The 14873-nt window shown below is 46.1% G+C and overlaps 1 protein-coding gene across 4 annotated transcripts in view; it reads left to right on the plus strand.

Annotated features, from left to right (window-relative positions):
• NTRK3 (neurotrophic receptor tyrosine kinase 3) overlaps positions 1-14873 on the plus strand; it is a 1282719-nt gene that overhangs the window by 1041072 nt on the left and 226774 nt on the right. The window contains exon 14 of one of the 4 annotated variants that reach the window (XM_030189710.1): positions 11251-13403. The exons of the other annotated variants lie outside the window; for them this stretch is intronic. Coding sequence (XP_030045570.1) covers positions 11251-11369 — 119 coding nt within the window. The 3' untranslated portion in view covers positions 11370-13403. Of the gene's footprint in view, positions 1-11250; positions 13404-14873 lie in introns of those variants that run through there. 4 annotated transcript variants of the gene reach the window in all.

Genomic DNA, 14873 nt, shown 5'->3' on the forward strand with positions numbered 1-14873 from the left:
TCATTTGCTATCTTCTCTACAGAGTGGAGGAGTGGCTTAGTGGTTAGGGCACTGCTCCTGATATGCAGAGGTGGCTGGTTCAAATCCCACTGCTGCTCCTTGTGATCATGGGCAAGTCACTGAACCCCCATTGCCTCAGGTACAAAATTAGATGGCAAGCTCTCCAGTGACAGAGAAATACCCCATGTAACTCACCTTGAGCTACCACTGAAAAGGGTGTGAGCAACATCCAAATAAATAAATTTCTATCACATGTAAGCCATTTATATGACGCTGCAATATCACACCACCATGCCTGAAGAGTGGCTTTATTATTATGGCCTCAGCATGGTCACATCCTATATAATAACTCTCACCACCAACGTTCTTATGTGTCTGCCTGTGTCCGTGGCTCCTTCGGAGTTGCTGAGCTAGGCTCCGTAGCCAGGCTGACGTCACTCACAGCTGATTCCCAGGCAGGGGGAGGAGTAGGGAAACACACGGAGCAAGTGGCAGGGAGCGGCACATCAAACAACAACCTTCCTCTCCCCTGCCCCCCCTCCAGCCACCCATGTCCAATGACCCTGCTCTCTCACCTGCCCCTCCTTCATCCACCCAGGTTGTGTAACCAATTCTTTGGGGCAGGCAGGAAAGGTCCCCGGTCCTGCCTGCCCGCTGCTGGCGCTGGTGCTGATGCTCCCCCGCTGCCGGATCGCTGTTCAAAATGGCCGCTGATACTTACAAGGGCGGCCTCCAAGACTTCAGCAGAAATCTCACGAGTCTGCCATTGGAAGTCTCGGCGGCCATTTTGAACAGCGATCAGGCAGCAGGGGAGCATCAGTGCTAGCAGCGGGCAGGAAAGACCAGGGATCTTTCCTGCCTGCCCCGAAGAATTGGTTACACAACCTGGGTTGATGAAGGAGGGGCAGGTGAGAGAGCAGGGTCATTGGACATGGGTGGCTGCAGGGGGCAGGGGGAGAGGATGGTTGTAGGACATGGGTGGCTGGAGGGGGGGCAGGGGGAGAGTAGGGTTGCTGGACATGGGTGGCTGCAGGGGGAGCAAAGGGGAGAGGATGGTTGTAGGACATGGGTGGCTGGGGAGGGGGCAGGGGAGAGTAGGGTCGTTGTTTGATGCGCTGCTCCCTGCCACTTGCTCCGTGTTTTTCCCTACTCCTCCGGCTGCCTGGGAATCAGCTGTAAGTGACGTCAGCTTGGGTGCCTGGAGGGGGGCAGGGGAGAGGAGGGTCGCTGGACATGGGGGGCAGGGGGGAGGAGGGTCTCTGGACATGGGTGGCTGCAGGGAGGGGGTGAGGGGGGTCCTGAGACCAGAGAGGTGGGGGTGGAAGGGGGGCCTTAAACCATAAAGGGAGGGGGGAGGGGCACACACTCACTCACATACACTCTCTCTGACACACTCTCTGTCTATCACACTCTCCATCTCTACTACTACTACTACTACTTAACATTTCTAGAGCGCTACTAGGGTTACGCAGCGCTGTACAAATTAACGAATAAGGACGGTCCCTGCTCAGAAGAGCTTACAATCTAAAGGACGAAATGTCAAGTTGGGGTAGTTGAGATTTCCTGAGAAGAGGTGTAGTGATTAGGTGCTGAAGGCGACATTGAAGAGGTGGGCTTTGAGCAATGATTTGAAGATGGGTAGGGAGGGGGCCCGGCGTATGGGCTCAGGGAGTTTGTTCCAAGCATGGGGTGAGGCGAGGCAGAAAGGGCGAAGCCTAGAGTTGGCGGTAGTGGAGAAGGGTACTGAAAGGAGGGATTTGTCTTGAGAGTGGAGGTTACGGGTAGGGACATAAGGGGAGATGAGGGTAGAGAGGTAAGGAGGGGCTGCAGATCGAGTGCATTTGTAGGTGAGTAGGAGAAGCTTGAACTGTATGCGGTATCTGATCGGAAGCCAGTGAAGTGACTTGAGGAGAGGGGTGATATGAGTATATCGGTTAAGGCGGAAGATAAGACATGCGGCAGAGTTCTGAATGGACTGAAGGGGGGATAGATGGCTAAGTGGGAGACCAGTGAGGAGTAGGTTGCAGTAGTCAAGGCGAGAGGTAACGAGAGAGTGGATGAGAGTTCGGGTGGTGTGCTCGGAGAGGAAGGGGCGAATTTTGCTAATGTTATAGAGGAAGAAGCGACAGGTCTTGGCTATCTGCTGGATATGCGCAGAGAAGGAGAGGGAGGAGTCGAAGATGACACCGAGGTTGCGGGCAGATGAGACGGGGACGATGAGGGTGTTATCAACTGAGATAGAGAGTGAAGGGAGAGGAGAAGTGGGTTTAGGACTAGGGGGCATGCAATGAAAATTTTTCTTCACCCAACACATAATTAAACCTAGGAATTCGTTGCCAGAGAATGTGGTGAAGGTGGTTAGCTTGGCTGAGTTTAAAAAGGGGTTAGACGGTTTCCTAAAGGACAAGTCCATAAACCACTACTAAATGGACTTGGGAAAAATCCACAATTCCAGGAATAACATGTATAGAATGTTTGTACGTTTGGGAAGCTCACCAGGTGCCCTTGGCATGGATTGGCCGCTGTCGTGGACAGGATGCTGGGCTTGATGGACCCTTGGTCTTTTCCCAGTGTGGCATTACTTATGTTCTTATGTAAGATAGACATGGGGAAGGCCACTGCTTGTCCTTGGGATCAGTAGTATGAATCTTGCTACTATTTGGGATTCTGTTAGATGTTTGTGATCTGAATTGGCTACTGTTGGAAGCAGGATACTCCGCTAGATGGACCAGTGGTCTGACCCAATATGGCTGTTATGTTCTTAGTGTGTGAGTCCTTACTGACTGGAAAATAGCTGAGCTAAAAACGGCCTTAGGGACCCTTTTACTAAGCAGCAGTAGGGCTAACATACGCCAAATTGTTACTACCGCAGGGGTTGCATGGGTACCCTGTGGTAGTTTCGAATTTGGTACATGTTGTTTCCCATGGTAAAAAAATTATTTTATATTTTCTGCTGGGGGGTTGTTCACAGTAGTACTCAGCAACGCGGCCACATTGGCGTGCAGTTCCTGATTACCGCAAGAGTAGTCCGTGAGCTCTTACCACTAGGCCAAAGGGTGGAAGTAAGAGCTCAGACCAGTGGCGTAGCTATGTGGGGCCAGGGGGCCTGGGCCCCCATAGATTTGGCCTTGGACCCCCTGCCGACGACCCTCTCGACCCACCTCCCGCCGCCAACCCTCCCCCGCCGTCACCATGGGCTACCTTTACTGGCGGGCGACCCCAATCCCGACCAGCCGAGGAGGTCCTCTTCTTCCCGCGGCGGGAGGGGGTTCGAGAGTGTCATTGGCAGAGGTCGTCAAAGTTGGCAGAGGCAGCAGGGGGGGGGGGGTCGGCGGCTCACCTCGGGCTCTGGACCCCCCTCCCGCCAAAGTCTAGCTACGCCCCTGGCTCAGACAGTAAATAGCCATTCACTACTTTTAATTTTAGCACATGGCCTTACTTCCCCATTAAAAAATGCCTTTTTTCACCGCCCCGGTAAAAAATGGCCTACCGCATGCCCAAAACAGGCGCCCATACTACCACAGGCCACTTTTTACCACGGCTTAGTAAAAGGACCCCTTAGCAGGAAAGACCCGCATAACATAAGAACATAAGAGTAGCCATACCGGGTCAGACCAATGGTCCATCTAACCCAGTATCCTGTTTTCCAAACAGTGGCCAAGTCAGGTCATAAGTACCTGGCAGAAACCCAAATCGTGGCAACACTCCATACTACAAATCCCAGGAAAAGCAGTGGCTTCCCATGTCTGTCTCAATAGCAGACTATGGGCTTTTCCTCCAGGAACTTGTCCAAACCTTTTTTAAACCCAGATACACTAACATAGTAACATAGTAGATGACGGCAGAAAAAGACCTGCACGGTCCATCCAGTCTGCCCAACAAGATAACTCATATTTGCTGCTTTTTGTGTATACCCTACTTTGATTTGTACCTGTGCTCTTCAGGGCACAGACCGTATAAGTCTGCCCAGCACTATCCTCACCTCCCAACCATCAGCCCTGCCTCCCAACCACCGGCTCTGGCACAGACCGTACAAGTCTGTCCAGCACTATCCCCACCTCCCAACCACCAGTCCCGCTGCCCACCACCGGCTCTGGCACAGACTGTACAAGTCTGTCCAGCACTATCCCTGCTTCCCAACCACCAGCCCCGCCTCCCGATCTTGACTAAGCTCCTGAGGATCCATTCCTTCGGCACAGGATTCCTTTATGCTTATCCCACGCATGTTTGAATTCCGTTACCGTTTTCATTTCCACCACCTCCCGCGGGAGGGCATTCCAAGCATCCACTACTCTCTCCGTGAAAAAATACTTCCTGATATTTTTCTTGAGTCTGCCCCCCTTCAATCTCATTTCATGTCCTCTCGTTCTACCACCTTCCTATCTCCGGAAAAGGAACCACTGTTACCATATCCTCCAGCATGCTAAGACCACTTTTTAGTACAACTTTGTAAAAGGATCCCTTGGTGATGTAGTGGGGGCAAGAATGATTTTTTCAAAATGGTACTATCTATCCCGTAGTACTCCTTTACCTCACATGTGAGGGAGCAGAGCTTGGGTTTTTACAACCGTGTGTTCCTTTTTATGCAGTGTCTTGTTGCACAACACTTTTGAGAAAAGTGTGTAGCGTACTATACAAAGAGGCATTATTTTTTTGAAGCATGTTGCTTAAATGTTTCAAACAAATTAAAGCCGTAGCAGCGGCGTTCCTAGGGGGGGCTGACACCCGGGGCGGATCGCCGATGCGCCCCGCCCCCCGGGTGCAGCGCCCCCCCGGAACAGCACGACGCCCCCCCCCCCGGTGAAAGAACCCCGATCCCCCGGCGAAAGACCCCCCCCCGGGTGCACGCCACTGGGGGGGGGGGGGTGCCGCGCGCCTGCCGGCTCTCCGTTTTCATGCTCCCTCTGCCCCGGAACAGGAAGTAACCTGTTCTGGGGCAAAGGGAGCATGAAAACGAAGAGCCGACAGGCGCGCGGCACCCCCCCCAGCGGCGTGCACCCGGGGCGGACCTCCCCCACCGCCCCCCCCCCGTTGGAACGCCACTGAGCCGTAGACAAAGAGAAGTACAACCAGAATTTTGTCTTACAGTTTGAACTGTTAAAAAGATGGTGCGACTTAACATTCCGTTGGCGAGGGGTCAAATTTTCCTGTATTTTTGATTTGTAAAAAATAAAGCAATCAGATTCCAAAGTATTATACCTGTTTGTGTTGGAAGATCTTGCCCAGTATTCTAACACACCCATCACCACTGGAGAGATCAACAAATCAAAATTAAAAGGAGAAACTCTATGGCATTTACAATTAGTGTTTCTATTTGAAATCCCATGAAAACCTTCCAAGGCCTACTAAGCCTTTTGAAGTGGTGAGAATCCCCCAGTAGTGCTGATTTACCTACTGGAAATGTCAAATCAGTACTTAATTGGCCAATTAAGATGCTTACTGCATAAATCTCCCTTACACTGTAGGTAGAAGCTGCAGAAGGTATGAATGACTCTAAAGTGATTTGTTTTCTTGCTGTTTCTAGTAAGTCATATCACATCAAAACTGAGCTTGTTACAGATGGTATTTGGAAATAGGAAAAAGGTGTCCTAGACTTCAAAGAGTCAGTTATTCTCTTTAGTATATTTTCATTCAACTCTTGCAATATATATATTTTTTTGTTTCATTTGTACGCTGCACTTTCGCACTCATGGCAGGCTCAATGCGGCTTACATGGGGCAATGGAGGGTTAAGTGACTTGCCCAGAGTCACAAGGAGCTGCCTGTGCCTGAAGTGGGAATCAAACTCAGTTCCTCAGGACCAAAGTCCACCACCCTAACCACTAGGCCACTCCTCCACTCCACATAAGCTGCATTGAACCAGCTATGTGTGGGAAAGCGCGGGGTACAAATGTAATAAATAAATAAATAATAATAAATAAAAACTCGAGCTAAGCTTTAGTAAACAACCCCCTTAGTATCCAATTATCATCACTAATTGATTAGTTGCTCAATTAAAACCGCACTTCGAATTTAGGTGTGCACCATATATAGAATACGGGGGATTGTCCCTATAGCATGCAAAAAAAACCGTTTCATTCATTATTGATATGCTCAAAATCAGACTTGCTTTGTGGTCCTTGAAAACTGTTGCTTCCAAGTCTGATTTTTTTTTTAGTAGGACACAAAGTTGACATGGATGGTCAGTCGGCATTGTGGATGTTGACACTACTTCAAGCTCTCTTCTCATTTGTCTGAGTGGTCATGATGTCAAAGTGGCTGGGGGGGGGGGGGGGGGAATGGCATCTCCTGCTCAAGCCCAGCTATCTCTATGCCTCTGCCTGGAACATTTCATTAGGAGCCATTGGGCTACCGTACTTAGGGCTCTTTTTACTAAGCTGTCATAAAAAGTAGCCTTAGCACACCCTTATGCAGGTTTTTCCCACACGCCAAGACCATTTTTATGGCTGTAGTAAAAATGGCCTTTTTCTATTTTGTTGTATTATATTGGCTATGTCCTAATGTTCAAAGCAGAGAGTAGGAAAGAAGGCTCTTCCAAGAAACCGGAGAAGACGTATGTTGAAAATCAAACCTTTTTTTCTTCATTTGAAGTTATACACAGTGCTTTTTTTGTGCCGGTATGCAACGGTACGGCGTACCGGCACCTTTTTTTGCCCGCCCTGCCCCCCCCCCCCCCCCCCGCGACACTCCGGGCGAGTCCTGCACTTAGTTGTTTTTTTTTAAGACTCAGAACGTGCGAACGATGCAGCCGGCAGCGATTGAAAGAGGCTGTCTGGGCTGGCGTCGGAGCTTCCCTCGCCCTCTGCGAGTCCCACCTTCGTTGTTACAACTTCCTGTTTCGCGGGACTCACAGAGGGTGAGGGAAGCTCCGACGCCGACGCCAGCCCAGACAGCCTCTTTCAATCGCTGCCGGCTGCATCGTTCGCACGTTCTGAGTCTTAAAAAAAAAAAACTAAGTGCAGGACTCGCCCGGAGTGTCGCGGGGGGGGGGGAGGATTGGGGAGAGAAAGAGGGAAACCAACAGAGGGAAGGATTGGGGAGAGAGGGAAAGAGGGAAACCAACAGAGGGAAGGATTGGGGAGAGAGGGAAAGAGGAAAACCAACAGAGGGAAAGATTGGGGAGAGAGAGAAAGAGGGAAAACAACAGAGGGAAGGATTGGGGAGAGAGAGAAAGAGGGAAACCAACAGAGGGAAGGATTGGGGAGAGAGAGAAAGAGGGAAACCAACAGAGGGAAGGATTGGGGAGAGAGGGAAAGAGGGAAACCAACAGAGGGAAGGATTGGGGAGAGAGGGAAAGAGGGAAACCAACAGAGGGAAGGATTGGGGAGAGAGGGAAAGAGGGAAACCAACAGAGGGAAGGATTGGGGAGAGAGGGAAAGAGGGAAACCAACAGAGGGAAGGATTGGGGAGAGAGAGAAAGAGGGAAACCAACAGAGGGAAGGATTGGGGAGAGAGAGAAAGAGGGAAACCAACAGAGGGAAGGATTGGGGAGAGAGGGAAAGAGGGAAACCAACAGAGGGAAGGATTGGGGAGAGAGAGAAAGAGGGAAACCAACAGAGGGAAGGATTGGGGGGAGAGAGAGAAATAGGGAAACCAACAGAGGGAAGGATTGGGGAGAGAGAGAAAGAGGGAAACCAACAGAGGGAAGGATTGGGGAGAGAGGGAAACCAACAGAGGGAAGGATTGGGGAGAGAGAGGGAAACCAACAGAGGGAAGGATGGGGAGAGAGAGGGAAAACAGATGGAAGGATTGGGGAGAGAGGGGAAAAACAGATGGAAGGATTGGGGAGAGGGGAAAAACAGATGGAAGGATGGGGAGAGAGGGGAAAAACAGATGGAAGGATGGGGAGAGAGAGGGAAAACACAGATGGAAGGATTGGGGAGAGAGGGAAAAACAGATGGAAGGATGGGGAGAGAGAGGGAAAACAGATAGAAGGATGGGGAGAGAGAGAGGGAAAACGGAAGGATGGGGAGAGAAAGAGGGAAGACGCTGGATGGAAGAATGCAGAAAGAAATAGGGGAGACACTGGAAGGATGGGGAGAGAAAGCAGAGCTGCTGGATGGAAAAGGGGAATAGAGAAAGACTGGAGAATAAGAGGAAGGGGCATGGGGAGAACAAGGGTGAGGAAAAGATGAAAAGCCACAGGTAGATGAAGGAAATTAAAGAATGGATAGTAAGAATGAATTAAATCTGGACAGAGAGAGAGCCTGAAAAATATTGAAGAAAGCAAAGAAAAAGGAGACAAAAATGACAAATGGCACAGAAGAGTTAAGCGAAAACAAAGGAAAGCAGAATCACAGACTGGGACCAATATGGAAAGAAAAACAGTCACCAGACAACAAAGGTAGAAAAAAATCATTTTATTTTCATTTTAGTGTTTGTAATATGTCCAATTTGAGAATTTACATTGGCTGTTTTATTTTGAACTGGGTATACTGGAGCTGTAAGAGCTTACAGAGATTATTTATCATGAAAAAAAATCACGTTATTTTTTTCTCCTATAGTACTATAATATTTTCAATGATGTCTGTTTATATGCGCCATGGCTGGTATAGGGGGTGTGGTTAATGTGGGTGTGGTTATCATAGGGGTGGAGCCATATGTGGTGACCCCGCCCATAATGAGTACCGGCACCTTTTTTTCTACAAAAAAAGCACTGGTTATACATAGGAGCGATTCGCACACCACGGAGCCCATTCCTGGCAGAATACTCGGATGATAGCCACATCTGATATATCATCATATAACATAATTGGATTTACGCAATCAGCCGTATTTTATACAACTCCTGATGAAGGCGCATTTCTGCACCAAAACACAGCTGTGTCGAGTCAGAGTCAAGTGTGTCAGTGTTTTTCTTGGAATAAAGGCTTGATTTTCAACATACGTCTTCTCCGGTTTCTTGGAAGAGCCCTCTTTCCTACTCTCTGCTTTGTGCATTTCCCTGCGTAGGATTTTAGTGTACCTCCACCTTTGTGGTGGTTCTTCCCTGTATGTGCTAATGTTGCCATTCGTTCACGGCCGTAAAAAAAAAAAAAAGAGCAAATGCACACTGAGCAGCATCCATTTTGTACGCAATAAGGGCTCTCACACTATTCTTTCACTAACCAGTTTGCACACGGTAATGTACCATGCTAACTAGTGCAGGCATGACCCTCTCTGCCCCAGACATGCCCCCTCAAAAACTTTTGAAAATATTTTTTACCACGCAGTACGTCATTTTATGCTGCTTTTGGCCTAACACAGTTTAATAAAAGGGCCTATAAGGATAAAAACATACTTGCTCTTTGCTAGTTTGAGTAAAAAAACCTTTGAAATTGTTTTGTTTTTTTAAAGTGCATCTGTATTTATCTGAAAACTTTTAATAGTAAATGCTAAACAAAAGGTTTGGCATTTACTTGATTGAAATCTTATCTATAATAGATTTGCATAGTATTAAGGATGTGCTTTCATTGAGAGCAAAGTAGAAATATGAAACAAAATGTCCTTTTTATGTCATTTCATTTTGAAAATTAATGAAAAACTAACCAAACTGGTTAAAAAAATGACACTTCCAGTTGAATACAAGTCTTGTTCCCCCCACCCCCACCCAGGGCCGCCAAGAGGGGGGGGGCAGGGGGAGAGCAAAATTCCCTGGGCCCAGGCCTCCAAGGGGGGCCTTGCGCCGGGGTCAGGCCGCCGGCACTGCAGTCCCCAGTCTTGCCTGCTTCCACGGCTCCGGGCCCCCTTCATTCAAAGCGGCAGTCGCAGATCGCGTCTCTTCTGGCCTTCTCTCCCTGTGTTCCGCCCTCGCGGAAACCAGAAGTTACATCAGACAAGGGCGGGACACAGGGAGGGAAGGGCAGAAGAGACGCGATCTGCGACTGCCGCTTTGAATGAAGGGGGCCCGGAGCCGTGGAGGCAGGCAGGTGAGACCGGGGACTGCAGCGGCGGGGGGAGCGACGGGGGTCGGCAGCGGCTGGGGAGGGGGGCAGAAGCGGGGCGGCCTTGCCCCGGGCCCGGCCTATTCTCTCGGCGGCCCTGCCCCCCCCCCCCCCAAAGCAATTCCTACTGGACTATTTTCTGCCAGTCCTCTGGGCCCTCCTTTTAAATTTATCCCATCTATGCATTTGAAATAGGAGAAGAATGATCTCCAGTCACTCCTGCCCTGCTGGTGCCATAAAGTCTAGCCACCATTTTGAAAACAAGTAGTGCTAGGGCAGAAAAAGCTGAGGATTGCTCTTGTTGCATTTTAAGTCAACAGATAGCATAAAATACTGGGAAGGGGGGTTCTGGATTGATGTCAGAGAATGAGAGAGGAAATTGAGGAGATTTTTACAAAATGCTTTTGGTGGTGGGGACGGGCAGAGATAGATACCCAACAACATTTTTCCCTTTTCCTTTTTTGTTTTATTTCTTCTTTCATTTGAAATTAAAGGGGTCCTTTTACTAAGGCGCGCTGTAATGGATTTAGCACACACTAACGATTAGCACACGGTAAATGCTACATAAGTACATAAGTAATGCCATACTGGGAAAAGACCAAGGGTCCATCGAGCCCAGCATCTTGTCCACGACAGCGGCCAATCCAGGCCAAGGGCACCTGGCAAGCTTCCCAAACGTAGAAACATTCTATACATGTTATTCCTGGGATTTTGGATTTTTTCCAAGTCCGTTTAGTAGCGGTTTATGGACTTGTCCTTTAGGAAACCGTCCAACCCCTTTTTAAACTCTGCTAAGCTAACCGCCTTCACCACATTTTCCGGCAATGAATTCCAGAGTTTAATTACACGTTGGGTGAAGAACAATTTTCTCCGATTTGTTTTAAATTTACTACACTGTAGTTTCATCGCATGCCCCCTAGTCCTAGTATTTTTGGAAAGCGTGAACAGACGCTTCACGCCCACCTGTTCCACTCCACTCATTATTTTATATACCTCTATCATGTCTCCCCTCAGCCGTAGGGATTTAAGACGCCCGTAGGAATTTAATGGGCATCTTAGCATTTAATACATGCTAATTGTTAGCGCACCTTAGTAAAAGGACCCCTAAATGAATAGACAAACATAAAATAAAATAACCAAAGAACTATGAAAAAAATATGTAATGCACAGCCCTCTGTACTATGCACTTTGATTTCCTTTAACTGTACTCTTATGTTGATAAAGCTATTAATTTACTTATTTTTCTTTAAAAATATATATATTATATATCTTTTTTAATTTTGGTTTTTCTTTTCTTTATTTTGCCTTTGTGTTTTCTTTTTTTATAGGTTTCAGAGAAATTATGTTGAACACAATAAGCCTCCCTGGACATCCCAAACCTCTTAACCAAGGCATATATGTCCAGGATGTCGGTGTTTATTTCAGCAAAGGACGTCACGTCTTTTGAGCTTCTAACCTTCCCTGTATTGGTGTCAAGTTTAGGCTGTGCTCTCAGAAAATGAGGGGGAAATTAAAGAACCTGGTCTTTTGGATCAAAGTTCCTCTCACAGGACTGTACTTGTTTTCCACCTGTAAACTTTAAAACAGCAGAACGATTTCCCTTTTCGTGGTACCAAGGTTGTTCTAATGCCAGTGGCCACTGCATTCTCTAAATGTTTGCGCAAGGCACAAGAACAGCAGCAGCAGCAACAGCAGAAAAATAAAAAGGAAACAAACCCGATAAGGAACTATCTTAACAATAAAAGCTAGTTGTACTTTTTTTTTTTTTAATCAGATGTGTTTTCACTGTTTGGAATGTGTGTTTGATTTCTCCTTGTGAACCTGTGACTTCGCATCACCCTATTAATGATGTCATCACCCTTTACCATGGCAACATAATGTGATGTCATAATTAGGGACTGTGAGCCTTGGAGGTCACTAGCAAAGTGAAGACTGGTAAGAAAAGGCAAAGGATTCCTAGTGTCATGCACAGATAAGTGCAACGTGAAAGATGAAACAATTCATTTTTTAGTAGAAAAAAATGTAATTATTTTTACATGCAATGTTTTACAAGTTCTTATATGTTCATTTTTTGGTTGTTGCTTTTTTTACTGCCTGAGAAGGAGAATTTAAACACTGATTTATCAGAGCAGATTGTCCTTTCCCTGCCACTCTAATGATGCAAGTCATCTAGTGATGGCTAGGATTCCTTAAGCCATCACAAGATTAGGGGTACAAATCTCCCATAGTTCACTCTAGCCTACGACACTTCATTATGCCACATGCCAAAGTGGGCACTTTGGGAACTGTGTAACGGGGCCTCTTTTACAAAGCCTCGCTATCGATTCCCACGCGGCAAATGAGAGGAAGCCCATAGGAATTGAATGGGCTTCCTCTCATTTGCCATGCTGCATTCGGTAGTGCGGCTTTGTAAAAAGAAGTCTATAGTTACAAAAACCTTGTAATGCATAAATTAAGGCAGACAGCTTGAGGGACTGTCTCAAACTCACACTTTCAGTGGTTGGAAAGGGGAAGTGGATCTAGGGAATTTGTTGGTGGGAGGGGGGAGGAGGAGAAGAGGATAGATTCACAGTGTCTACATCACTGAACTGTACATTTACATCTGCCAGCCATCACAGGCCTATTACAACAAAATCCAGTTTTTGGTGTTTTTCACTGAATAGAGATACCAGTGGAGACAAATTGATAATTGCAAGGATGGAAGGTCCTTGATAGACACAATCATTATTTTCTTATCACTGCCCTTGTTTTCAATTTAGTTTTACTCACCATTGGTCTACAGATTAAAAAAAAAAAAAAAGCAGCACTTTGAGTTGATATTTGAATTATATTACCTGGCTGATAAGAATTTGAATTCTTATTGGATTGTGATGGTTAGTTGTATCAGGAATCAAAGATTATACATCACAGGAGAATGAAATACTGTAATTGTGTTCAGATGCAGTGGTTCATGATGTCAGAGATGGCGTTTGTGTAGATTACACAAGATCAGCATGTAAAAATAGAGATTAATTCATGTATGCTTTATGTTGGGAATCTCTCTGTAGTCTTTTTGGGGTTTTTTTGGCTTTTGGCATATCAAAAAGACAGTACTTGCCATAAGGATTGTGTAAACCAGTTTAGAAAAAGAGGTCATTTTCCTGGGGATCTCCTGTAAGGATAGCAAGGAACTTGCATGGGGATGCACAGTGTTCTAGCTCTGCTGTTTTGCTGGGACTAAGGTTTCTGATTGGTTACTGATGGAAATCCAGCTCGCTTCTGGTGTCCAAACACGAGTGGCCTTGCACACGACGTCCTAAAGGCTGGTGTTTTATTGTAAGTCCATGTTACCTCATTTTTCAGCCTTTCCATTCCTGAACTCTCCAGTCACTCTTTTCATGTCACAGCTATTCTTGTATGGATGAGAATGGAATATTCCATTTTCACAAAGATGTGGGGGTGTTCAGTATATATAGTTTCTTAATAAACACTTTATTTTCTAACAAAATGTTTGCAGTAATTCTCTTATTTTGCTATTTAAATGTGCTGTTAAACGTTTCAGTGTGTTGCAGTGGTTTAAGAGTACTGTTGTAGTCACTGTTTCAAAATAAGAAATGCAGAGAAATGGCACCACCCGAGTTACTTATTGTGTGCGATGTTAAACAATGAATCTCTAGCATTCAGACTGGGCTGTAGCCTATACTTCCTAAGGTTTACAGTGTTCTCTCTCTCTCTCTCTCTCTCTCTCTCTCTCTCTCTCTCTCTCTCTCTCTCTCTCTCTCTGGAGACTCCAGTTGAAGCCATTTGGAAATTCAGTAGAACATAATTTAGACAAGAATTGAACATGACTGGCATTAGATTTTTGATATTAAGGGCCCTGTTTACTAAAGTGCGCTATCGTTTTTAGTGCACACTAAAAATTAGCTTGCAGTAACGCTGAGTATATGAGTGTCTCTAGCATTAGCACAAGCTAATTTTTAGCATGTGCTAAAAAAGCTAGCATACCTACAGCGTGGCTTAGTAAACAGGCCCAAAGATTTTTTTTTTTAAATTTGCATTTCAGTTATAATAAAGATCAAACTTTGAAAAGAGGATTTAGAAACACATTACGGAAGAAAATAACATCCAGAAGAAATTCACCGAAGTGGAGAACTGTGAAATCCCACGGGAAATACCAATAACAGCAAACAAGTGGGAAATCAACCGCGAACTCCAGAAACGAGAAGGACAACCTTGATACTTCAAAGGAGATTATTGATAAAAAGACTCGACACAGCACCATGTTTCGGCCTATGGCCTGCTTCAGAAGTCTGTTGTTAACAAATAGATGATAAAATCTCCAATGTGATTTTCAACTTACTGTTTTTTTTAAGACCCTTTAATATCTTTTGTATTGGAAAAGATGTCATATTGGAGATTTTCAAGAAAAGCAAACACTGGGCCTTCAGGATTGAGAAAAAATGTTAACCTTGATTCCGAAAATGACCCGACACGGGCCGTGTTTCAGTGTACAAAACGCCTGCATCAGTGGTCAAAGAGATCCTGTAGGCCCAGTGTTTGATTTTCTTGTGCTTCTGTTTAAAGTTGTATGCTGTTACCCTCTCTTTTGTGATATTGGAGATTTTCTCATCTATTTGTTAACAGCCTCCTGAGGAAGGCCATAGGCCAAAACGCGGTGCCGTGTTGAGTCTCCTTATCAATAAACTCCTTTGAAGTATCAAGATTTTACCTTTCGTTTCTGGAGTCCACGGTCGATTTCCCACTTGTTTTCTGTTGTCAGAAAAAAATAACATTCCGTATACAAAATTCTAATACTTCACAATTGGGGGGGGGGGGGGGGGGGGGGGGGAATAAATAATTAAATAAATAAATAACAAAAGCAGGAAAATAGGAGTGATTATTCATACAGCAGTTTTAATGACCTGAAAATACAAAAACCTTAACTGAGAAGGTTCATTAAAAATATAACAAA

This window comes from Microcaecilia unicolor, chromosome 1 (genome assembly GCF_901765095.1).
Source record: "Microcaecilia unicolor chromosome 1, aMicUni1.1, whole genome shotgun sequence".
Lineage (NCBI taxonomy): Eukaryota > Metazoa > Chordata > Amphibia > Gymnophiona > Siphonopidae > Microcaecilia > Microcaecilia unicolor.